This window comes from Ciona intestinalis, chromosome 12, assembly GCF_000224145.3.
Source record: "Ciona intestinalis chromosome 12, KH, whole genome shotgun sequence".
Taxonomy (NCBI): domain Eukaryota; kingdom Metazoa; phylum Chordata; class Ascidiacea; order Phlebobranchia; family Cionidae; genus Ciona; species Ciona intestinalis.
In genome coordinates, this window is record NC_020177.2 from 4726463 (window position 1) to 4751244 (window position 24782).

General features: G+C 33.3%; 4 protein-coding genes across 18 annotated transcripts in view; 3 read left to right on the forward strand and 1 right to left on the reverse strand.

Annotated features, from left to right (window-relative positions):
* LOC100176110 overlaps positions 1–17018 on the forward strand; it is a 20616-nt gene extending 3598 nt beyond the window's left edge. Inside the window, exons 6-37 of one of the 13 annotated variants that reach the window (XM_026837027.1) lie at positions 667–753; positions 1155–1235; positions 1399–1461; positions 1844–1903; positions 2720–2773; positions 3423–3506; positions 3906–3965; positions 5034–5090; positions 5622–5717; positions 5999–6094; positions 6487–6549; positions 7181–7237; positions 7805–7861; positions 8241–8327; positions 8672–8737; positions 9033–9089; positions 9312–9368; positions 10098–10199; positions 10300–10374; positions 10807–10989; positions 11361–11441; positions 11881–12051; positions 12574–12660; positions 12944–13114; positions 13542–13622; positions 13899–14069; positions 14246–14341; positions 14652–14819; positions 15122–15277; positions 15725–15805; positions 16024–16128; positions 16573–17018. In XM_026837027.1, coding sequence (XP_026692828.1) covers positions 667–753; positions 1155–1235; positions 1399–1461; positions 1844–1903; positions 2720–2773; positions 3423–3506; positions 3906–3965; positions 5034–5090; positions 5622–5717; positions 5999–6094; positions 6487–6549; positions 7181–7237; positions 7805–7861; positions 8241–8327; positions 8672–8737; positions 9033–9089; positions 9312–9368; positions 10098–10199; positions 10300–10374; positions 10807–10989; positions 11361–11441; positions 11881–12051; positions 12574–12660; positions 12944–13114; positions 13542–13622; positions 13899–14069; positions 14246–14341; positions 14652–14819; positions 15122–15277; positions 15725–15805; positions 16024–16128; positions 16573–16608 — 2946 coding nt within the window. In that variant the 3' untranslated portion in view covers positions 16609–17018. Of the gene's footprint in view, positions 1–666; positions 754–1154; positions 1236–1398; positions 1462–1843; positions 1904–2144; positions 2202–2719; positions 2774–3422; positions 3507–3905; positions 3966–4067; positions 4134–4212; positions 4270–5033; positions 5091–5621; positions 5718–5998; positions 6095–6486; positions 6550–7180; positions 7238–7278; positions 7336–7804; positions 7862–8240; positions 8328–8439; positions 8503–8671; positions 8738–9032; positions 9090–9311; positions 9369–10097; positions 10200–10299; positions 10375–10806; positions 10990–11360; positions 11442–11880; positions 12052–12573; positions 12661–12943; positions 13115–13541; positions 13623–13898; positions 14070–14245; positions 14342–14651; positions 14820–15121; positions 15278–15724; positions 15806–16023; positions 16129–16572 lie in introns of all 13 variants that reach the window. The other 12 variants (XM_018814509.2, XM_026837024.1, XM_026837025.1 and 9 more) reach the window with 12 other exon arrangements.
* A 356-nt stretch (positions 17019–17374) lies between these two features.
* LOC100178423 lies at positions 17375–19835 on the forward strand. 2 transcript variants are annotated; one of them, XM_002129513.4, is made up of 4 exons: positions 17375–17720; positions 18318–18448; positions 18745–18851; positions 19441–19835. In XM_002129513.4, exons 1-4 carry the CDS (start codon positions 17455–17457, stop codon positions 19600–19602), a joined length of 666 nt encoding a protein of 221 aa, XP_002129549.1. In that variant the 5' UTR covers positions 17375–17454; the 3' UTR covers positions 19603–19835. The 2 variants fall into 2 exon arrangements, with proteins under 2 accessions (XP_002129549.1, XP_018670079.1); XM_018814534.2 differs by lacking the exon at positions 19441–19835 and adding an exon at positions 19158–19203.
* Positions 19836–19893: 58 nt separating this feature from the next.
* LOC100180792 (cysteine and histidine-rich domain-containing protein 1-like) lies at positions 19894–22328 on the reverse strand. The gene is made up of 9 exons (XM_018814533.2): positions 22131–22328; positions 22023–22093; positions 21792–21898; positions 21413–21567; positions 21032–21170; positions 20878–20948; positions 20578–20797; positions 20458–20520; positions 19894–20396 (listed from the first exon to the last, which is right to left on the reverse strand). The coding sequence occupies exons 2-9, from the start codon at positions 22087–22089 to the stop codon at positions 20169–20171; spliced, it is 1050 nt and encodes a 349-aa protein (XP_018670078.1). The 5' UTR covers positions 22090–22093; positions 22131–22328; the 3' UTR covers positions 19894–20168.
* A 108-nt stretch (positions 22329–22436) lies between these two features.
* LOC100185512 lies at positions 22437–24617 on the forward strand. Of its 2 annotated transcripts, XM_026837071.1 has the most exons (6): positions 22437–23028; positions 23099–23203; positions 23288–23378; positions 23577–23767; positions 23827–24050; positions 24103–24617. In XM_026837071.1, exons 2-6 carry the CDS (start codon positions 23146–23148, stop codon positions 24319–24321), a joined length of 783 nt encoding a protein of 260 aa, XP_026692872.1. In that variant the 5' UTR covers positions 22437–23028; positions 23099–23145; the 3' UTR covers positions 24322–24617. The 2 variants fall into 2 exon arrangements, with proteins under 2 accessions (XP_026692872.1, XP_002124822.3); XM_002124786.4 differs by having other exon boundaries at positions 22437–23203.
* The last annotated feature ends 165 nt before the right edge of the window (positions 24618–24782 follow it).

The following is a 24782-nucleotide window of genomic DNA, read 5'->3' on the forward strand; positions in this document are numbered from 1 at the left end:
TAATGATCAGGACACTAAATCATTGAAGTTTGAACCATTTATCCGTAATTATTCCAGCAGTGGCAGCAGTGAAACATTGTAAACTAGTAATAATGCGTAAAATATACTTGAAATCGTCAGAAACAGCTGATCGAAGAGTCACAAGTTAATTGGTCAAAAATAACGTAATCTCAAATCAGACGTTCGCATTTAGTCTCAATGCAGCCTAGATCGAGCGTACGTATATATACGTGGTTTATTATTAGTTTAAATGCAACGCGGCACTCGTAACAATGAAAAAATGGTAAAACGTATATATACGTATGATGGCACCGCGAACCATTGTTACTTAAACGTATATATACGTAGATTGGCGCCGAAAGTGTTAATGACATTGTAGTGTTATTTCTTTAGTTTGAGGTCCAAATTAGTATTTCACTTTCTTGCAAATTTTCGGTGGTACTTTATTAGTTTACCATTTGTAATATTTTTAAACTTTGTCCTAAAATTACTGTTATTTTATTAATCGGAAAACAATTGAATTTCAATACTTTTCACGCAAGTGCTATTTTTTGTGCAAATAACATTCTATATTTCTGACGTCGTTTTTTTCTACACAAGTAATTTTTTTGTGAAATTATTAAATTATTATTATATATATATTTCCTATTTAACTTTTTTCTACAGAAAGCGATGGAAAACAATGAACTTCCCGTTGCTTCTCCGTTCATTGCACCATTGCCTTTATTCAGCCAACCAGAAACACCACAAGAGGTTTGTATTGGATAAGTGGTTCCTATTCAATATTGTATGCACCCAATCCACCCTTTAATTTTGTATGCACCCATTTATTGTGTGATCCTTAGTTTAAAGCAACAGTGCGCATGAAATATAATTTCGGGCACCTTTTAATTTATATAATATTGTCTATTCTTATTGTTATTTCCTAGAAAATGGCCTCTCTTTTATGAATATTAAGAGTTGGGAAGTTTTTATCCATAATGTCGTTTTTTTTAAATGATTTTGACATATGTTCTGTGTTATTTTTTGACATATGTTCTGTTAATGCCATTAAAGCCAAGATAATATTGAGTAGGCCACAAAACAAAACACATATGCGTTCGACAATCCATATTTAACACAGTATAAACAATATGTTGTTTACTTTGTCACAGGGAAGTGAGAACTACTGTGCAGATTGTCAAGCTTTTATTAAGGATGTTCAACATGAGATAATGAATGACCCCGCCATGGTGGTATGTTTGGCTTTATGCTTAATATTCCATGACTTGAAATAGAACTCATTTTACTTGCTACATATATTATGTTATAGACATCATGTTTATTTTTTTTTCTAAGTCTAAGATGGCATTGTAAAAATGCTGTTACACTGATAGTCAAATATCATTAATGTTTCAGAAATCGTGGACTAACTTAGTGAAAGGAGAATGTGATGCATTGGGTGCTGGCTTGGATGAGATTGTAAGTTTTCTTCTTTTTATTATTATGTCATGATGAGCTAAATCATATGATGAACCCATGTTTCATAAAACGTGACTCAAAGTGTTGTGGCTATGATTGTGCTACGTTTTATATAAAAAGTTTCTAAGCTAAAATGCATTATAATATTTACTATAAATTATATGTATTTTTTTTATCAATGACTTCCTTTTAACAGATAACTAATAAAGGTATCTTTGCAATGTTTTGTGCTCAATGTATGGTGTGCGAGAAAATGTATATTTAATCTGTCAGTGCCTAAAGGTGTTTGGGACATTAATTATTCCATAACTTTATTATTGAATTCAATGCATTGTAACATACTTTGGTTTAATAATTAACATCATATGCATTATGTGGTCAGTGTATGCAGAAGGCAGAAGAAGCAATCCATGATATAACATCATACCATTTAACTGATAGTGTAAGTGTAACTTATAATGGCCACTCTGCACTTGACAGGCACAAAATTTACAGGGTAATTTAACATGTTTGTGGCCCAACCAGGGGAGTAACTTAAATGCTCATTTTATGCCCTGTTTGCTTTTATTCCCATTTTCAGTGGGTCAGAAAGTGTTTTACATTCTGCTGGACCTTTTTTTAAAGTTCAGCATTTTTTGTAGCTGTCACGTGCAGATGTGTTATTACATTATTATACATTGTAGTGCAAGACTGCTGTGGATAAGTATTTGCCCAACCTGCTAGATGTTCTAACTGCAAATGTGAGGTTTCAAACAGTGTGGAAATAATTCCCTCAAATTTCAAATTTATCCCAAATAATTAGCAATGTATTTATTACATTCAAATCTTGATTGACTCGATGGCAATCAGCTGTAAACATTGTGACTTATAATAAAGAGATTATGCGTAATAATCAACCAACCGTGCAAATTCTAAGATTAACTCTCTAGTAACTAAACTTTAAATTAAAAAATTGAAGTTTGTAATTTAAAGTTTAGTTACTGGGGAGTTGAGAGTGTCCTGTTCAAATTTGCAACTTTGAATTTTTACAAACAGTTTTAATTGTCTGTTCAACAATTCTTTTATCTGAAAGATAAGTTTCAATTTAGCTAATAAACTATTGGAATTTAAATAGATGACGAGTTGTAAAATGTTTGCAATTACCCATTGCATAATTTACAAAATGATTCAATACAACACAGCCTGTGTATAATCTGTCATTGTTATTCTGAAACACATTTCCTTTTGTATGAATTGTTCCAATGCTGTTTTCTTACAGGATGTCACGACAATTTGTAACACAATCAAGATGTGTGGGTTCAGAGCTCAAGCGGTGAGTTCTTGTGTTATTGTATACAGTTATCTTAAAATTTGTAGCGGATAATATGTTTTAATTTTTATAATAGGCGCCTTACAAGGGTATGCAAGGTATGTGCATATACCCCGAAAATAAATTAGAAGTACCCATGGCCCCATTATAAATTTATAAACAATTTAAAAACCTATCTTACGTACATGTCCTAAAATAAACATCATATACATTAGTGATAGTGCAATAATCAGTCTATTTCCAAAATAAAAGCTAATATTGTGTCAATTAGCATATAACTTTAATAAAGTTATGCTAGAAAAAAAGTGCAGTTTTGGTACCTTGGCATTTAGATTAGGCACCTATAACTGTTATTATATATAGTAGGGTGGGGGAAAGATGGGACACCTTTAACACATAATATCCAAACATCTTTTTTCGTGTTTCAAACAATTACCAACGGCTTATGGGACTCGCAAGAATATGGTTTTATAATTCTTTGAATATTTTTTGTTTACTACCGAATGAGACGAGAAAATAGAATATATATGTGTCCCATCTTCCCCCAACCCACTATACTCAAAACGTGCAACACCAAGAGTTCTAGGGTTTAGGCCAGGATTGGTCCTTTACGAAAATAGCAAGATATTCTAAACCAACCCTTTATGTTTAGAAGTCGGACAATGATATGTGTACTGACTGCACCAACTTCTTCGATGATTGGAAGCAACTTATGATCAACAACAAGACTGTGGTGGTAACTATTACCCTTGTATAATATAACACATATCAATGTTAATGTATATTATCTATAAAAAGGAACGAATCTCCCCGAAATTCACTGAAACTATTTTTGTTGTACTTTACTTATACAGTTGTTAATAAATCATTAGAAACTTAGTCTCATATATTCATGAAGTATTTTAAAGATTCAAAGGTTTTTGTGTTAACACTGTGATATCACTTTATAAAACTGGGTAATATTTGATTAGGTGTTTACTGTTATACTATAAAATGTTCTTAACCATATAACCATATAGTTAAAAACCACATAGTTAAAAAAACAGCACTATTTTACAGTTTTGTGACAGATTTTACTGTTTTGTTTTATTATTTTATTAAAAGGTTTATATGCTAATTGATCTAAACTATTAAGGACGAATTAACACAAGAAATATTGGAGCAATGTACTGCGTTGGGGGGTCTCGACAAACTGGTAGCCAGATATTAAATACTGAAAATAATTTTTAATTGATTTCAGCTCAATTTATTAAATTGGATTGATTTTTGCTAATTTCTGTCAATAATTCTATCCCAGAATGAAATTATTGGACAAATGTCTGATTTTTACTGCCTGCAAAAGCCAGCTAATCTACGAAAGCAGGTATTTGATTATCTTGATGATTAAAATTTTGTATTAATTCAAATTGACCAATCATATTGATTCCATTGTTACGTAACAGTGCGTACGATACGTCGGCATGGTGATTGAAACTTTTCTCAACCGCCTCATGCAAGAAGTGAGTCTTTTTATAATTGTGGTAATTTTTAAATTGGTATTTTATACTAAAACCCCTGTCACTTAACTTTGGGGGAGCGTCGGGCTTCAACATCTGGTGAGGTTCAGTCGTAGAACCGTGGGTGTTGGGGTAACCCGCCAACACTGGCCTAAATCTCTGATCCCATGAGGTGACACACTGTAGTACCTCACTCTTACAGAATAGAATTTATATTATGTGGGCAATCATTGCCATTTTTGCCAATAATGTTAATTCTAATAAGTATCCCAAGAATTAAAATAAATGGGTTTCAATTGCACATATTTCAAAAACCAATATATATCTATAGCAATTTCTCAATTCATTGCATATGAGTGTTGGTTCCTAACAGAACGCTGCAATAATTTTCAAGGCCTTTTTACCCAAGGTTAATTCACTCGAATACAAATGCAAATAATTGCTCTGTAATGCAATCAGTCATATGATATATGCACACAGTTTATCAGATGATATATGCCATCAATTATCATACGATATGATGATAATTGATGACTGATTGCATTACATGGGATGTCTCTGTAATGCAATCAGTCATATGATATATGCACACAGTTTATCAGATGATATATGCCATCAATTATCATACGATGTATGCACACCAATTATGCCCTTTGAACCATCAATAAACAATATCCGCAAAAACAATATCCAATGATGAATTCAATCATACACTGAATAGACAACCATAATTACATAACACATACATATTCCAACCACTCCACCAGTGCACAACACTAGCTAAGGAATATTTACCCAAACTGTGGCAAGCCCTTGCCGAAAATGTAAGTACTTGGAACACAGTTCATTCCCAACCTTTTGCCTGGTATACACTGCAATATTATTCTAACTAAATCTAGTCTAAGGTATATGATAGGTTGTTGGGGCATATTTTCATTCTTTTTTTTGCGTCCTATTTGGTAGCAAACAAAAAATATTTATAGAACTATAAAACCGTATCCTCGCGACTCTAAAAAAGGGTTGTTTGTTGTTAAAATTCGCTTGGAAAATATGTGCTAACGGTTTTTATCTTACCCTACAAGACTGAACTTGTTGTTTAAGAATGCTAGTTTAAATACATTTATAAAAAGTGTTAATGTTTTCTTATCATACTCACTGTTGCATATTTTTCCGATAAACCCAATCCACCCAGTGACTCAGTCAGTATTTGAAAATATATTTTACAAACTTAGTATAACTAACTAATGTATTAGTGTAATAAAGATTGGTCTTCAATTTCTACAAATTGGTCTGGCATGATTACAAAAAAATCGTATTAGAACTTTATTTTAACATCAAGATCTTATAATTCATAGTCCCCAATGGATATCTGCCGGTCAATTTACTTCTGTGAAGCTGGAACTGCAAAGGAATCTTTGTCAGCAATCACTAGAGTTAATACGCTACAACAGGTAATTGTTATTTACTCTATTATAGAGTCTCTATGCAATGTGTATTGGTCCATGGTATTTTTGTTCAGTTGACAGTAAAAAAATTATGTTTACCTAATTATATAACCATATTTTTACGACTGTAAAGAAGCGTTGTTATTTGGTAAAAACACGTTCAGGAAACATGGGATATTATGTGCTTATTATTCCATCTTGCCCCTCGATACTATATAGAAAACATACTGTACATAACAATGCCTACAATTGGTACATAGATTCCTAACCCATGCTTTACAATACAGGTTCCAGTAGAACTGGATAACCAGAAATATTGTACAGACTGCACAGCTTTCATGAAGGACTTGCAAGGAGTAGCAGCCAATAATAAAACGATCATCGTAAGTTTATCATGATTAACTTTTAACATAATTGACTCTCATTGTTATTCATCTTAATTTAAAATGCGTAAAAATTGCTCCAATAATTTCTGCCATTTTGTGAGACATCAGAGTGTATGAAGAAATTTCATATACATGTCATGTCTGTTAGCAAAGTTAGCAAAATGTAATTAATTCATTCCAACCCAAAGAAAATATATATTTACTTTAATCTTTCGGATCCAAACAACTTTTCTCTTTCCTCCCTTTTCCCAATCATTTCTCTTCTTTTCTTAATTTCTCTTTTTTCTTCACATCTCTTTTCTTATATGCATTATACATCATGCTTACCTAGCATGGCACTCGTGACACACACATGATGTGCTTACACATCATCCATTGTTTTATTGCAGTCTGAACTCACGGAGCTCGTAAAGGAACAATGCAGTCAGTTTGATCCAGTTGTTGCAGAGTTGGTAAGCTTATTTATAACTACAGTGTCCCTTATGCACATAAATTGTTTTTTTTTCGGACAGTTTCTATATAAACATGACAACCCAGAAAAAACAGCCAGAAGGCTGCTCTAAAATTAATAAGTATTACCGAGGCTAAATCTTTGTTACTGTTTTTGTTTCCAAGCACTAAGTTTAACATCATAGAAGATGGTTGTAATGTTTTAAAACATTTGAAATGTCAAATATTTATATTTAGACTAATCAGAGTGTATCCTCTATACCAAAGCAACTTTACTTTTTTAAATCTGGGGTGAATTGTTAAAATACAGTTACACCCATAGTTGTCCAACATAGAAAACCTCTTTGATTAATGTGACAAATGCAATCTACTTTGGCTCTGCTTGTTTGTATAGACACCTAACAGCAGGGTAAAATCCGGGGTGACATTGTTAAAATACAGTTACACTCATAGTTGTCAAACATAGGGAACCTCTTTGATTAATGTGTTGAATGCAATATACTTTGGCTTAATTTAAAGCAAGAGTGGTAAAAAAACAGTACATGCACTAAACGGTTGTTTTCTTGGAACTAAATTGGTAAAAACGTTTCGGTTTATAATCACGACAAAAATCAAATCATTTCTAATTTCTAGTGCAAGTTACAAGTTCCCAATGCCGTAACTACACTTCTTCCACAGTTTGAAAAGCTTGTAAGTTACCACTTAACAATGTCTGTTTATTATTACTTAAGTGCACCAAAGCTGTAGACCAAGTGATACCCGTAATAGTAGACGCCATCGTCAGTAATGTAAGTTTGGTGTTCAGAAATCCAAGCAATCCACAATGAGGGGTGTCAACTTAATTATGAAAATAATAAAAACGCTGTTTGATTTTGCAGTGTAGCAATTGTTCATACTCGAAACGCCGTATACCTCTCTTTGCTATATTGTTGATTATTTAAGTTTGCATAATTAGAAGTTTGAAGTTCAATTCATTGTAATTATAATTGTTGTTAAGTAATTATAATGGATAGGCATACTGATCTAAGTCTATACCAATACAGTAAACTTTTAATGTCTTCATTTTTGTGTTTTCTTTCCAATTGTGTTTTGTTTAAGTCATTAATAATTGGAATCACACATAAGGCCACAATTTCATTTGTTTTTTGATCTTTAAAATAATTCTGTGTTACCTATCAAAAAATTGTAATTTTTTGTGGTTTGGCTTAATTTGAAAACTATTTTTATAACATTTAAACATTGGATACTTCTGCGTAGGACGTTAACACCATCTGCTCAACAATCATGATGTGCCCTGCTACTTCACAACACAAGGTAAGTAGCTAGTTACTAAACTTATTACACAGTATATAATAAGTATATATAAGTGTGTTAAAAGGGGGGAAGGTATCCTCCTATGTTTGTTTTATGATCTTAAAGAATCCATGTTTCATCATCCACACAGTGGGACATTATCAGGGTTTGCCGTTAGTGTCTTGTCCAAGAACACATACCTACAATGACAGCAGCGTCAAGCCTATAAAACATATTCTATGTGAGCGAGGTCCAACGACAAGCCACATCATGGGCCCTAGGATTTAGGCCAATGGTCTATTACCTTTTCACCCAAGTTGCTACAACTGATTAGTTGGCACAAACCCCATAAGTTTAACAATGGTTCAAGTTTAAACCAGTTATAACCACTTTATTCCAGAAAATGGTCACCGGCAATTTATGTACAGACTGCACTGCTTTCTTTGGAGACTGGCAAGAAATTATCCAAAACAACAAATCAGTTATCGTAAGATTTTACAAATTATAATCATTTCCAATCCTTAAAAGTCCATTGACTTTTATTATTACGACACAATTATATATTATGACAATATGACATCACAATATGCTTTAAATAGGACCAACTGAACTCTCTTATTACTGAACAATGCTCCATGTTGGGCCCTGACTTTGAACAACTGGTATAACACCTCCCAGTAATTCCGCGTTTAATTTAATTTCCAATTGCAACAGCAAAGAAATAAGTTAAAAATATTTGAAATACTTAAAGAAAATGATAATTTAATTGATTTCTGCCGTGTTTTTAATGTAATTGTTTTTATTGCGATAATTTTGGTTTGCTTAATTCAGGAAAAACAACTTAAAGAGCTTGGCGTCATGTACTGCAAACAAGTGCCAGGATTTTTTGAATCTGAGGTGTGATTTAATTATTTCAAGTTTGCAGCTCTATATTTAAGATTCTAAATTTCAACCTCATTTTTTGGACTCAATTAAGTCTATTTATAGTCATGAGCTCAAATGTCCAGGTTAAAGTCATAAAAACGTTTAAAACTGTATAATATAACTCCATTTTAGGCCTGTGCTTCTCAACCTGATAATGTCTAAATAAAATGTTGTGTTTCAATTTATAACTCTTTAAAAATGTAAAACGGCAAAATTTACTTAAAATTGAGATTATAATTAATTTACAATGCTTAACAAATTATTGCAGTGTGATTCTGTTGTGGCCAAAGCAATTGATAATTATCTACACCTGATATCAGTTACAGTACGTATTTTTACAATTATTTAATTTACAAGTATTCCCAATAACTTTGTGGTAATTGTGTGAATTTTTTTATGAGAAAAATTGTATTTTTTTTTAATTTCATTTCAAAAAATTATTGAAAATTTTTTGAAAAATTTCTGGTGTGGCAATTTTTCTCAATCAAATATTTTTTTGCCCCTTACTTTTGGCCGTGCAACAACTTGCATGTATCTCCACCCACAGTGCAGTGAATTCACCAAGGAATATCTTCCACAACTGTGGGACATGATAAGCTACAATGTAAGATTTTGACTGCTTACCCCGTAAAAACAGCTTCTTATATTTTCCAATTTTTTGCATTTTTATTTTTAAAACAGCTGAAATTTTCATTGCTTTTTATATTTTGGTTCAAACATTTTTTGCTTCAAATATATTTTGGTTCAAAACATTTTTTTATATTAAATACGTTATTTATACTTTCTGTTGCTTTCCACGCAGCAGTCTACTTACGTTAGTAATGGTTTTTTAAACTTTTTGATCCACTCAAACAAAACCATTTTTTGTCTCACTCTAAATAGCTAAAAAGAATAAAGTTTTTAAACAACTGAATTGAGCTCAAAGAACTCCTTTAAAAAAACTTGCAGTTTAATTTCATGCTTTCCTAATTTAATATCAAGACATTGATAAAATTATGCCCTTGTAAAAACTCCACCCCGAAAACACACATGTTTAGACTAGTAGATATTTACTTTTAACAAACTTTGCAGCAGTTTTAGCTCCATGCTTCTTTAATTTAAACTTCAAGGTCATGCTAAAATATTGTCCTGTAAAAAAGTTCTAATGTATTGTTCTAGTAAAAAAAGTTCTAATGTATTGTTCTTGTAAAAAGTTCCAATGTATTGTTCTTGTAAAAAGAATGTTGTTCTTGTATTAACTCCCTGATATAAACACAGGATAAAATATTGTCCTGTAAAAATGTCCTTGTTAAAAAAATGCTAAAATTTTGTAATATGTCCCTAATACACACAGGATGCAGGGTTGATCTGCAGTACCCTGTACATGTGTGAGGAAGCCGATAAACCAGCCGTACAACCTGTAAGTGTGGCAAAGCAAGCTCCAGTAGGTGCAGGGGTAAGTTACTCAATTTGTTACTTAATTAAAATGAAAATTAAATGCGAAAAACAATCAACAAAATATATTAACTATTTAAAATTCCATCTTTTTATCTAAGGATCCTATATCATGTGCAGTATGCAAGCTAGTTGTTCATGAACTCGATCAAATGCTTGAAGGGAACAAGACAGAGGTAACTAGTGCAGTAGTTATTTTGTCATATTAAAACAACACTCTATATATGTGATGTGTTTTGTAATGTTTTATTTCATTCTGCTTGTTTAAAAACCAAACTGTCCTTTTTCTTAGCCACGAAAAGTTGGATAGTTAATGTTACTTAAGCATTACTATGAATTTTTAACAATTGGCTTTTTTCCTGTTAATATACAAACTCTTGGCTTAGGTAGCCTATGTCTATTAAATATACATATATACCATTAAACTGTTGATACACTCATAGAATAAACTTTGCAAGCAGCTTTTATTATAACGTTTCATCGGCATTAATTATTCGGTAGAATAATTTGAAACTATAATGCTAAAGTTATATACTGTAAAAGTTTAATTGCCTATTTCAACATAATTTTTCTCAAAGTAATTTTGTTTTTTCTACCCAAAACAACAGGCAGCAGTGGTGGCTGCACTTGAGAAAGTCTGCAGTTTGATGTCGGGCGACATAAGGCAAGAATGTCAGAATTTCGTTGATCATTACGGCAGGACACTCGTTGATCTCATTATAAATGAAGTTGAATCCGGTGCCATCTGCTCCATGCTTCTACTCTGTTCTCCACAAGCAAACTATAACAAGGTGCCTATTCTAAATTGATTTTTGTATTAGGCTACACCGCTACAAGATCTATCTTTAGAACTTAAAAACTGCAGTTACAATCACAGTTCTCAAACAGACTTTATTGATTAATGTGTTGAGTGCAATATCAGTGTAGAAGAACCACTCTCACAGAGTATTATTATATATCCTTGTCCTATTACATACCCGTGTCATAAAGTCCTAAATGATCCCATACCAAATAAATCGCGCATAAGTAAATATGCATTGTAGTTAAACAATCATCAAATGAGCCAAATCTGACTTCATTAACCATTAATTTCCAACCCTTCAGTAGATAAAGCAGCCATTTTAATTGTGGAAAATATATATTTATGGTTTGTATTTTTCAGGTATCTGGTTCACCAACATGCGAGGTGTGCACATTGATTGCAACGGCATTGGATCAGTTGCTTACAAGCAACAGCACTGAGGTGAGAGTATTCAACACTAGTAATTCATATCTGCATATCTGCAACAAATCGTACAAATGTAGAGTGTAAACACTGTCTTTATAAATGTAATGCTGTTTAATATGGTATGCAAAAAAATGTAATAAAATACAATTTAGCTGTATTACTTTAAAAAGGAGTAAAACCTAATAAACTATTAAAATATTTAAGAACATTAAATAAAAATTTAAAAAAACATTTAGAAAAAAAAATAGTAAAATCACGAAAACCTGATAAACTATTAATATATTTAAAAACATTAAAGAAAAATTAAAAAAAGCATTTAGCAAAAAAGCATTGCTTTCTGTTTTAAGTCTGTATAAACAATGACATAAATTAAAGCATTATTTAAAAACCACACAACATTTATTATTTCTACAGTTTATTTTTTGTAACCTAAAAAGTGATTTAAAACTTCCAGCAAGAAATTATCGCGGCAGTTGAGAAAGTTTGTAGCATCTTACCTGCTACATACAAGACAGAATGTGACTCACTTATTGATCAGTACGGGGTTGTTATCATACAGTTACTTGCACAAGAATTAGACCCATCGAAAATTTGTGCTGAGCTCGGTCTGTGTGTTTCATACAAGGTAAGAATAATGGAGGTAAGTATAGTACTGTGGGGGAAGATGGGACACCTTTATAGTATTCCAGTATCTTCGTGATTTAAACAAATAACATTGGTCTACGAGAGTCATGATGATACAGTTTTATAGTTCTTTATATGTTTACTACCAAATAGGAAGAGAAAATAGAAATTAAAAGTGTCAAAACTTCCCCCACCCTACTATAATTTGGTTAAGTTTTAATCTGAAGCAGAACTGGTGAAGTGCCCTCATTGTAACCCAAGGATACCAAGTTCAAGGCTTGGTGCCGCTACCATTGTGTGTGTATGTCCTTGGACAAGACACTTAACAGCTATTGCTCCAACCCAGTGCCCAGTGGTCACTATCAAACTGTTTAAGTTATCTGCCATATGGAAAAAAGTCACCCACAAATTGATAGCAGGCACAAGGTGTTTTCAACAGAACACCTGTGTTATAACTGTCATTGCCCTGCTATGCTCTAAAATTGACACAATAATTCATCGTTCTAATATATGGTTTTAACAGTCACAAGTGTCCGATTCAACAACATGCGAATTATGTGAACTGGTTGCCGGGGAATTGGACAGCTTGTTAACGGAAAACAGCACCGAGGTAAAAATAATACAAAACTTTTGTAACCCACTAGTTTTCAAAGTAGTTTGGTACATTCATAGATATATATATATATTAGTGTATCCTCTGAAAATTGAACTATTGTTGTTTTTAGTGGTTTTAAATTGAATTTAAATGGACTGTGAATTCCATTGTATTTTGACAATTTAAACCGAGACGTATAATAAACAAGACAGTTGTGGGCTTGTGGCTGTTTTGTTTTCATCAAAACTGACCGGAAAATCCATATTTAATTTACCCAAATATACTTTTTTCTAAAAAGTCGGAAATCATTGCCGCGGTTGAAAAGGTTTGCACCATCTTACCGAGCAACTTACAAACTGAATGCAAAACACTCATCGATCAATATGGGAAAGAGATTATTAACTTGCTTGCACAGCAGATTAAACCAGCCCAACTTTGTGCAACACTCAAACTGTGTACTTCATATGCTGTAAGTTTTATTTATTATATTCTTTAAGCAAGGTATGCAAAGTGTTGGAATTTTCTGCACTAAGGCTGTTTTAATAAATAAACAAATGCCTAGAGAGTTAGAGACTTTTGTTTTTAGAGTATTGCATGGTTTGAATGCTTTTAATGTAACTTATACTAGAATAAAACACATGACTTTTAGTAGGGCATAGTTTTAAATAAGGTTAGATTTTAGAATGTTGTATAACTGCGCACCATTCATGTAAAAGTTAAGGTCATGGATTTCGTCTGCCAAACTGTATGAGTCTTGGCTGTATATAAATGGCCGCTTCATTATAGCTAAAAAGAACACTTTTCAATGATTTTAAGTTACCTATTGCAATTTAATATCACTAACACTGTTTCGTGTTTACACAACAGTATTAAATACAGAACCATATTTTCCACAGGTGTCTAGTTCAACAACATGCGAAGTATGTGAATTAGTTGCCAGTGAGTTGGACAAACTACTGACAGATAAAAGCACCGAGGTAAACTTTCTTTTATTAAACGTTAGTTTGTTAAATTTGTATTTTAAGGTCCATATTGATCTTTTTTCATCCAATTGTTGTAATTATTAAATAGTAGTATACGTATATGCCAGGGGACTTGCGATTTAAGTCAGTATTGGCCCATTACCCAAATAAAGCTAAAATAATTGCATATTCATTAACTCTTTTTGTAATGAAGGTATAATATGTGCCTATTTATAAGAGCTTTGATCTCTTGTTATTCATTAAAAACCTATTTATCCACTTTGTTGACAGACGGAGATCGTTGATGCGGTGGAAAACATCTGTAAAGTTCTCCCAGCTAATCTACAAACTGAATGCAAAGACCTAATTGATCAGTACGGAACAGATTTAATCAACCTTCTTGCTCAAGAAATCAAACCGTCAGAGTTATGTGCGGCTATTAAGCTTTGTTCGTCATACAAGGTGAATTTGAAATAATCTTTAACTTTATATAAAAAAGTGGTATTTATCAAAAAGTGTGTCCTAATACCATCACAATGCTTCACGAAGCTGGTGTTTTTTTCTATATGGGCCTATTTTACATTATGCCAAGGATACTGCTTAGCCAGATTTTTGTTAACTAGCTTTCATATTACCAGAACACACAGATTAAAGTCAGATCTGATGTGACATGCGAATTATGTACAGCGGTCATGACACAAGTTGACAAACTGCTCTCAGAGAACGCAACACAGGTATGTGGGTGTTATGTTGGGTGGTTTACCACAATGCTATGCCCAGGGTCTTGATATTTTGACTCATCAAGGTTTATTGTTCAAAAAGTAGCTTCTCATTTCAATTCATGATTATGTGCGCAATAAATTAATTTTACTTTCAACTTAATGTTATATTGTTAAACACAAGTATTTTTTGCATCACTGAAGTCCATGATTGCTATTTTTTTATTACCCTAGTCCATGCTAATAGAATAATGGGGAAATGAGGAACAATCCATGGTTCAGTAAGGTTAAACTACTGCCCTATTAAAAGTTGTTGGTCACACAGACAGAGATTGTAGCAGCCCTTGACAAAGTTTGTATGATAATCCCTGGTGACTTGAAACAACAATGTGTTGGATTCATCAATGATAACGGGCCAATGATCATTCAACTATTGTTGGAAGAAATTGCACCAAGTGCCGTCTGCTCATCACTCAAGCTCTGTTCTAATTCTGTGAGTAATCTTAAACTTACAAGATTTTTGTATTTTTAAAGTGCCTTTTAATCTAATACAAATTTCAATTAAAATATAGATAAATCTCCAAAAACCCACTTTAAGAATGCAAATATTTAAAATGGAATATTGACAATTCAATAATCCATGCGACAAACTAAAAACTTAACGTTTTTACTTAAAATCTCATGAATTTAACTTATCTCAAAATTGTTAAAGTTTTTATTGAAAAATAGCCATCATACAATAGTTCGAATCATCTTTTTGGCTGGCTAGCTTTAAAACTCTTATCTCACTACCAGAACAAGGTGATGTTCAAATCATCCGAGTTATGCGACGTATGCAAAGCAGCCATTGGCTTCCTTGACCAAGAGGTTGGGGCAAACTCAACCAAAGCTGAAGTAGAAGCTGCACTTGATAACTTGTGCGTCAAACTACCTGCTTCTCTAAAGGAAACTGTAAGTTGGAATTTAGTAAATGTGATGTGAGTCCTGTGCAGTGGTTGGGCGCTTGCATTGTAACCAAGGGGTACAGAGTTCAATGCTTGACGCCGACACTAATAGGTGTGTAGTGTGAGTAAAGACATGTAACAGCAACTGTTCTTACCCAGTGGTCTCGTATGGGATGTCTAAATATAGTCAATGATATTGAAAAACAAGGTTGTTTGGGTAGTTGGCCAACTTTGGCCTAAATCATGAGTCCTCTGACAAGAATCCACACAGAATAAAACTGTTATGTGAATCTGGTCATGATTCAGATCTCAACTTATTGGGCAATTTTCGTCTCCTCAAAATAGAATGCACCAAGTGCTACTAAATTTACTTTATTTCCACTAACAAAAACAAAGTTCAAACCCTCAACAGTCAACACACAAAGTTAAATATTAACAATTGTCATATTTCAAGTGTGATGACCTAGTGAAACAATACACACCAGAAATACTTGACATGATTGAAAACATTGCTGATCCTGATTACATTTGCATCGTAAGTATAAGAATACTTTTGTGTAAGGTTTTCTACTATAGTATAAACATATGCCAGTTTTAAATGGTCTTTATTTTGTTCTAAAAATTGGTTGTTTTAGGCTAAAAAATCTATTTTACTGTAATTTTTTTATTTTTTAAAAGTGGTAAACCTAAAACTACTGAATTTAAGTGTATAGCAGACCCATCATTAGATTTGATATCAATGTTTATTCTCAGCACCTTAAACTGTGTACTGCACAAAACCATATGTTGGGTGCAAACCCCTGCACTTTTGGACCAAGTTATTGGTGTAAGAATCAGCAAACAGCTACAGAATGTAATGTAAGTACATTTGGCTTGTATAGTTAATATGGTGGAAATATATTGTAGTAATTTCAGGGTTACATATTCCCTTTTTTTTGCCTGTTCAAAATCTATTACTGATAGTATGTTAGGTGGCAAATTTTTCTTCACCAATTGCCCAATTACACAGTAGTTCAGCAACATTGAGAATTGAAACCAATGTCACAGTTTTATGTTCATATGCGTCAAATGTTATTATTATCCTTCAATTTAGTGTGTGCAGGTTGTTCTACGACTTATCTAGAACGATAATTTCGTTTCGCGGAAGTCGTGTGGGTAACTGCAAATTCTTGAGCTAAACGAAACATTGTCACCCATAGAGTTTAGTTTAACTTTTATAATAACTTTACAACCTATAAGTGTTATAATGTTATGACTTTTGAATTACTGTTGCATTTAAACTGACATGTGTTTATTTTACAGGCTGTCAGTCACTGCGAAAAGCATGTTTGGGAATAAATCCTTCAGTTTATTTAAATCCATATATCCATGTATAAATATATTATTGTGGCAATAGTTTGTTCATTTAATGCTCTTTAATTTGTTATTGCTGGAACACAATAACTGTTTTTTTTGGTAGATATCAATTTTAGTTAAAATTAAATTTGTAAACAAAAAGTGTATTAACAGAGTAAATAGGAGCGTAGCTTTTAAAGTATAAACATGTTCTGGTATTTAATGTTTCTAATTTTTTTTAAATTGCAAAGAATTGTGTGAAAGCGGTGTATTTATAATTAGCAGACTGGTACGCCGCATTTTTCTGTGATTTCATTTCCATTTTTCAATTGATTTTCGCGGTTTAAACTGCAGCCTAGCTTTAACTATAAGCGCTTACAGTGTGATTATTCAATAGACTTGTACAGTGTGAACTCTGTGTGGTTTTACTAGGAAAGGGCTTTTTTAGGTATAGTAAGACAGGACTCAATTGTATAACGTTGAGGAATGTGAATGTAGCTACTGTAGTGTCCCTCAGGCTTAACATAGGAATACATAGGCATAAATGAGACATTAAACTTCAAACTAAATTTGGACAAACTTTGTTATACAATCTGTGCACAAATCACAATCAACCAATAAACTTTTTGTAGTTTCGAACTGCTGGTGTCGCATAAGGTGTATTTATTTTTTCTATTTGATAAATACCAAAAGAACCGAAGAGCTGGAGTTTGGAAAAATGAAAACGACTTCTGTGATTTATGAATTTTTTCGCGGATTTATCAAGGGGATCCACCGAAGCGCGGAAGATTTAAAATTTCTACATTTTTTCGCGAAAGTTCGAGACAGATGTGTGTAGAAGTGTAGGAAATGCCTTCCCCGTCACGAATTCCAAGATGTGTCGTTAAAGGGGTTAATAACAACCCTGAAAAACATGCATCACAAAAGAATTTGCTGTTACAAACGAAGTGTTTAACAGAAAAGAACCAAAACAATGAACCAACTCTGGCTGGGCAAAGAAAGAAAGTTGGTCCAAAGCGACTGAAACAACCAAATCCTGTTAATCAAGAAACAAAGAACGTAGCAGTAGTTAAAAAGTGCGGTTCAGACCGTAGAGGAATATCTGAAATTAAAAGGTATATCGTATATATTATATCATGTATAAATTATATTTTTAATTTCTAAAGCAGATGTTATTTGTGTTTTGTCTTAACATAACTAAAACTTCAAAAACTTGTATAACGTTTGGTACTAAAACATATGTTTTGTTGATTGGTAATTTGCATGCACAAATTTTAATTTAATTTTGTTCTACCAGCACCAATTTAATGTTCTTTCTACGGTAATTAAATGAATGAATGTAACTTGTTTATTATTGAGTGGTCGGTCAATGGCAGTTGTTATAGCAGTGTTTTGTTTTGTGTTTGGCTACGAGTTACCACGAATGTAACTGTGTGGGTTATTATTTTAAGAGGGATTTTTTGTAATGTATGGCTGAACATTTAGAGAACCCATAAGTGACCACTAGGTTGGAGCATTTACTGTTAAATATTTTGCCCAAGAAAACACATGACACACAAGAACACAAACACAATGTAGCAATTGGTAAAAACAGTGGAGAGATAATCTGAGATAAGTGGGGTAAATTAAACATAGACAAGTTTAATGACAACCTTGTGTTTCTGTTTTTTGATGTTGTATACATTCAAGTTATGGTATGTGGTATATTTCAGATCAGAGCAATCTCTGCAAGCAAAACTAAAGGAAAGTGAGGATGAATTAGAAGGATTTAAATTAAAGTTGACTCAGTCTGTGCATGAACGACAAGATAAAGAAAATCTTATATTTGACTTGCAACAAAATGGTAAAATATATATATTTATTTATATATTATTCTATAAATGTAAATTTGCATTCTTCAAATCGACCGAAATCACTGCATTGCTAAACAGTTTTTAATTAAATAACAAATATATCTTCATAAATATATAAGTCCTAAGTTGAGCAGTTTGAAAAATATTACTTTGAGAGTTTCTTAAGAATACGTTTTGACAGCTTAAGCCTAAAGGTTTCCTGAATTAATAGGCCTGCTGGTATAGCTCCTACTCTGTTATGGGTGTGAATTGGTCCTAACTTCTAATTGGACTTAACTTTATTCAGAATATCAACTGAAGGAAGAAATTAAACAAATGAACTCCAGAAATCTATCTTTGGTGGAAAAACTGGAAAGTTTGAACATTGATCCAATTTCAGGGGAAAATATCAAGGTAAGGGTGTGATGTGGTTCGCTAGATGTGGTTTGATGGAGTTTTTTATATATTATATACATATATATATATATTATATTAATATATGTACATCATCCAATCTTTTTTTTGATTTGTTATAAATTATCTATTTTGCCAATCTAGACCATTTTATTAGGCTTTAGGATTGTAGAATAGCATATACTACAGGAAATAACTAGTATACAATAGAAAGGTATTTCTTAATTTTATTTTTTACAATTGCCTTTTGGCTATTTATGTCAGTGATGCCCAAAACATAACGCTTTTCTTTTATTGTTTTTATAGTTACTACCAAAATAATGCAGGGGCATTAAAGACTGCTTTGACTGCTTGGTTTTTGCTAAAATCAACCAATTTAATCACAAACGCACTGTTTGAAGCCTAAGTTGCCTAATTAATTAATTACCACATTCAAGATTTCAGTCGTACTTGAGAAGTTTCAAGACTACCTGACTGTAAGGTATAAATTTGTTGAAGACAGGTTTACATTTATTTCTTATACAAAATATCACACTGCGTATATGAATAACGGCTTCTCTCGTACTGCAACAATTAAACTACATTCCAGTTTGATCAAGATTGTACTGGTTCTTCGGAGCTTGCAAAACACGAGGAAAAAGTCAATGTTGAAAATTTGTTGAGTAGTTTAGAGGATATGGACAAAGTATGGGAAGACACGCAGAACTTACTTAATGCTGTTAAACTGCCTGAAATCTCTCTTTCAACTTGATTCCCATCATGCCTTGGATTACTTATGATGTTTGACTTTAATTTTCTTGAGCTACATATTGTCAACAATGCCAACACATTCTGCCATCCATGTGATGTGAAATCGCTTTTATGCTAACTGCCAACACACAATAATGTTATGGGCAATGGTAAGGGAAAAAGTATGTTTTGTAAAGTTTTTGTTATATTAAATGCAATATATATAGTTTGTAAATACAGAAACTTTATAAAAAATGCTGTTTAGTTTTAAATTGTTAGGCAGCCAACTTAAAAAACCAGAATAAAAAGTTTACAAAATCTGTCTGCTGTGACATAGATTGAGTTTATTATTTATTTCGCGAACACATAAAAAAGTTGTGAAGGTAATACGAAGTATGTATATGTTTTTGTTACAAATGCGATAGACGCTTGTAAACAAGGTCCACGTTCGTAGTTTGAAGCTGTAAACTCCTGAACTGTTGGGAAGCCAATTTATAAAACCAGGTCAAATTAAAGAATAAGTGCGTGCATGCATTGACAGTATAAATATTTTGTATGAAAAGACATGGATGCAAAAATGTTTTTGTGTCAGTCAAAAATGACATCATCTATTCCTGACAAGTCACTGTCACTGTCTGACTCTGCTTTCTTTTCCACTTTTGTTGTCACTTTTAGTTTTTTTTGCTCCTGTTCCTGGACCTCTTCCTTGCTGTCATCCTCCCCCAGTGTTTTCCAGTATAGAGCGTCTCGTTTTCGCAGCGTGATCTCAATTTTCGTTCCAGAAACAGTAACTTTGCAAACCTTTGGATCTACCACCTATAACATGACAAAAGGTTTTAAGTTTTGTGAATAAACAAATACAACAATGCCTACTTACACCAAACAAATGCATCTGTAGATCAAAATGCTTGTGTCCTTCATAATCGATGTTGGCTTTTAACTGTGAAAAAAATAATCCTTATAAAACTGGTGAAAAACAGACAACAAAGTAACTTACATAGACTTGGTTTACTTCAAATTTAGAAGTTTCAATGTTTGCATGCTTGGCGAATATAGAGACAATAACGTTTGGTCCGGTCTGATGCCAGTCTTTTCGACAAACTGTTTTCTCCTCTGTATTGCTCTTCCACAAATGACTGCCTTTGCTGCATCCAGCTTGGCTGAGGAAAGCCGTGAAATCGCTCGTCTTACGCTGGCAACACGACCAGTATTTCATCCTGTTTTAAATAGATACATTTGATTTCAAATTTTATAGACTTGTTGGTAGCATTCAACAATACAATATTAGAATACCTACCCTTCATGGAACACAGGTATTCCAGGGTGATGGTTACATTCTGATAAATCACATGGTGCATTCGCATATACCTGGTTTAAACACAATAATAAAGTAATTAAACATATATGCTACAAAGGTTCCAAATCAAAAGTGCATAATACAACAGCCATACCTCTTCACATCCTCCATTCCGACATTTGGTCCCGATTTTAATAACTCCGTCATCAACAGCTGCGCTCGTTTTCATGGCTTTCAACTTGTCATAAGACGATGTAACTTTAATTGGAATGCTTATCAAGGGCTCTGTCGAACTAAAATTAAATTTAACTCGATTTATCCTAAATTTGGACACAACTGTTTTTTTGTTTTTTTAAGGGTGAGGTCCTTGCGAAGGACCTGGGATTTAGGGCAGACTTGGGCCATTACCCCAACACCCATAAAGCCCATTTAGGTCTTTCAAGCGACCGGTGCAGCAAAACCGCATTGCAGTCAGACTCATAGACACAGATACAGCTGTTACATTTAACCAAAATTTAAACAGAATCAACAATACCTTGGTCTGTCTAACTCCACAGTATTAATAGGTTTTGGTGGAGGCGTTATAATTTTCTCTAATATCGAAACTTCTTTATTTTGTTTGGTTGTTTCTACTTTTGCTTTCATTGCTGCTTTTGGTTTTTCATTGCTATGTTTTCCAGTTGTACAACCCTGGATGTAAAGTCAATGTTATAACTTGCACAAACTGGAAAACTGGGCACTTATAATTTATATTGGCTGCAGATTGTGTATAACAATAAGATACTCATAATAGCAACATTACAGTTTTAAATGTCACTGTTTTAGCCAGTTAAGCAGCTACTTATCTAAAACACAAGCAAAATCAGTATTAGCAGAAGAACTGTCAAGAAAAGTCAACGCAGTTTTTCACTCACAGGTATTTTCATAAACTCTGAAAAATCTGTTGTCCTCTTTTTGCAACAAGACCAACCCTTTAGTGCATCATGAAAAATTGGACCACCAGAGTGATAGTGGCATGAATCTGTTACAACATTTTCTTGTCATGTTCGTATCCTTTTGTATAAATATGCTACATAGTTCAGTCACCTTGTAAAATTTAACAAAAGTTCACCATTTAAAAACAATTAAGTTATCGACAATATTACCTTCTGTATTCGATGCTGGGTCGAATTTAGCTCCACAAGACGTGTTATAACACTGAATCTCTGTCATTTTTTCAACAACGACGGTTATTTTCAAGTGGCAAAGCTTTTATATTGAATAGTTTTAAATCCAATATTTTGTATTTTGCCGTGAAATAAGGCAGGCGAAGTCTTCTTAATTTACCCCAAAAGCAACACCGCAGTACAGCTTACGTTTTACAACAACTGGGAATGGTCAGATAACAACTGGGAATGGTCAGAAAGTTCGAGAAAATACCTTCTGTTGTGAATCGCACGTTAGCTGGCGATAACAATTCAACAGCTGTAGTAAATATAGACATCGTGATACCGTTGGCACTATATGGGGACTACAACCTAAGAATGCACTATGTTTTGATGTTTATCAGTGACAATAAAGTGTTGTACCTGTGTTAGAATCTGTACAGTGAAGTTGAGACCAACATAACTTTTTGCTTGTACGAAAAGTTATGTAACGTACGTGCATTCGTTATACAGTGACATGAACAACAATACGATTATCGAAGTGCAAACTTTTCAAAGAAACGTTAATCAACTTCTTAAAATAAACGCGACGGAAGAATTAACCCAACACTTTATGCGACGTACAAACACAACCTGCCGGAGATAAAAACCATAGAGCCTACCCAAAGAGTTTTAAGAAACTTTTTTTGAATTGAGTCTATTTGCCAAAATTCTGGCGTATTCGTTCGTTTGGAGTTTTATATGAACAAAAAGTAGGAAATGCATAAATGTATGTATATATATATATATCCATATATACAGCAGGGTATGGGAAGATGGGACACCTTTCTATTCCATTTTTCCCCATTTGGTATAGTAAACATTAAGAGAAACATTCAAGGAATTATGAAATCGTGCCCTTACAACTTTCATAAACCGTTGTTGGATATTATGGTGTGCCTTACAGAACTATAATATTTGAATTGGAAAGACATGTGACGTAACTCTGAGGTGGCTCAATTTCCGGGTAAGTGGCGGACATAATATAGTTATGTATAAAATGGCTATATTCCGTCATTCACTTTCACATTATTCAGTGCAAGCAGTACGTATAGGTAACGGAGATTGTCTTTACTTTCAAATCATGGAGCTTCTACTACGATTATTCTTACTCAGCTACTTCTGGACTTTTGTTACATCAAGTAAGCAAATGTCTGCATTTATATCAAGTAACAATGTACTTAACTGGTGTATAATCATATAGCATATTTGTTACATATATATAGGCTCGGCACAACGACCGACAGTGTACAACGGAACATATGAAGTAACTTCTCAATCAAAGACTTCCAGCAGCTTCATGAACTTTGCTTACAGGTGAGCTCCCACAACAGTTTGGAGATGAAATAAAAAATATCTTATATATCGGCTATCATGTTCTATTCAAATTTACCAAAAAAAACTTATTGCATCTAAGTTTGGATAACAGTTTTTTTTTAAAACTATACTGAAGTGAAAGCTAGATCTGAAACACATTTTAAACTCCATCACAAAACACGGTTGTTCTTTGTACAGGCTCTGTCTAAATTCGGTACCAGCGCATGTTTACGCAACAGCGAAACCATGCAGTATTAGTAAGTCACATGAGTTCAAAGTTACTGTGCTTCAAATTCTTAGGGGTAATGTGGTGGTAATGGTTACGCGAACTGACCAGGCATCAGGTTGGGATGCTTTGGACTTAATAATAACATGGACGTTGTATATTGGTAAGTTGCTATCAGTGTATATCTGCCGCAACACAATGACATATGGGATATCCTTGCAGGTAATGGCACTGGATATGAACAACACTTCATATGGCTGCCTTATACTACTGGTAATTACGCATGGAATAAACAAGTGACGTCCGATTTTTGCAAATCTTTGGATGGCAAGCTTGTTGACATCGAAAACAAAGCAATGTATGACGTAGTATACAAATACATGGAATCTTCTTTTACGTCCAGTTTTGACAACGTCCAATCCTGGCTTGCAATGACTTATGACAGGGTAAGTTGTGGTTCGTTTTCTTTCAGCCATGACCATTTTAAATTAAAAATAGAACGTTACGATCACCCAAAGCAACGGACAACCTGGTTATAATGGTGATTGGTTGGCGCTAGGAGGATATCCTAAGGCTGGTTACGCTTCGTGGACAAGTGTTGGCATCAGGGTAGGAATACAACCTCATACACTCGGAAACGGCGGTATGTGGACTTGGTACGCTATGAGTTCAGCCGACCGGCTCGCACCTTTGTGTGCCTACAACGCAGCACATTGATTTAAAACACATTACATTAGCTATAACCAACAGAACTCAACTGCTTAGTTTCCGTATGTTTGTGTTCATTGCTCTGTCCAAATATTACGAGGAACAGCCAAGACATTACGTTGTACTGAATATTAATGAGTCCAGCACACACAGCACACCACGCCTCAGATATTTAACTGTATATCCATCGCAATTCAATACTTCGTATATATTCAGTATTTTATTTTCTCCATAATAACCACATGCATTTTGTGTGATTTAACACGAACATTGTATATAAAGTTATTAAACAAAGTATTGCATTGCTTCGAAGCTTTCGTCGATAAGTGAGACAGACCATTTATATTATAATAGAGTGGGGAACGTGGGACAAATTAGCACAGAATAGCCAAATATCAAACCAGAACGTTAACGCCGCATGCAGCATATTTCGTGTAGCCTATACTGTGGGTGCATGTATGAAATATTTT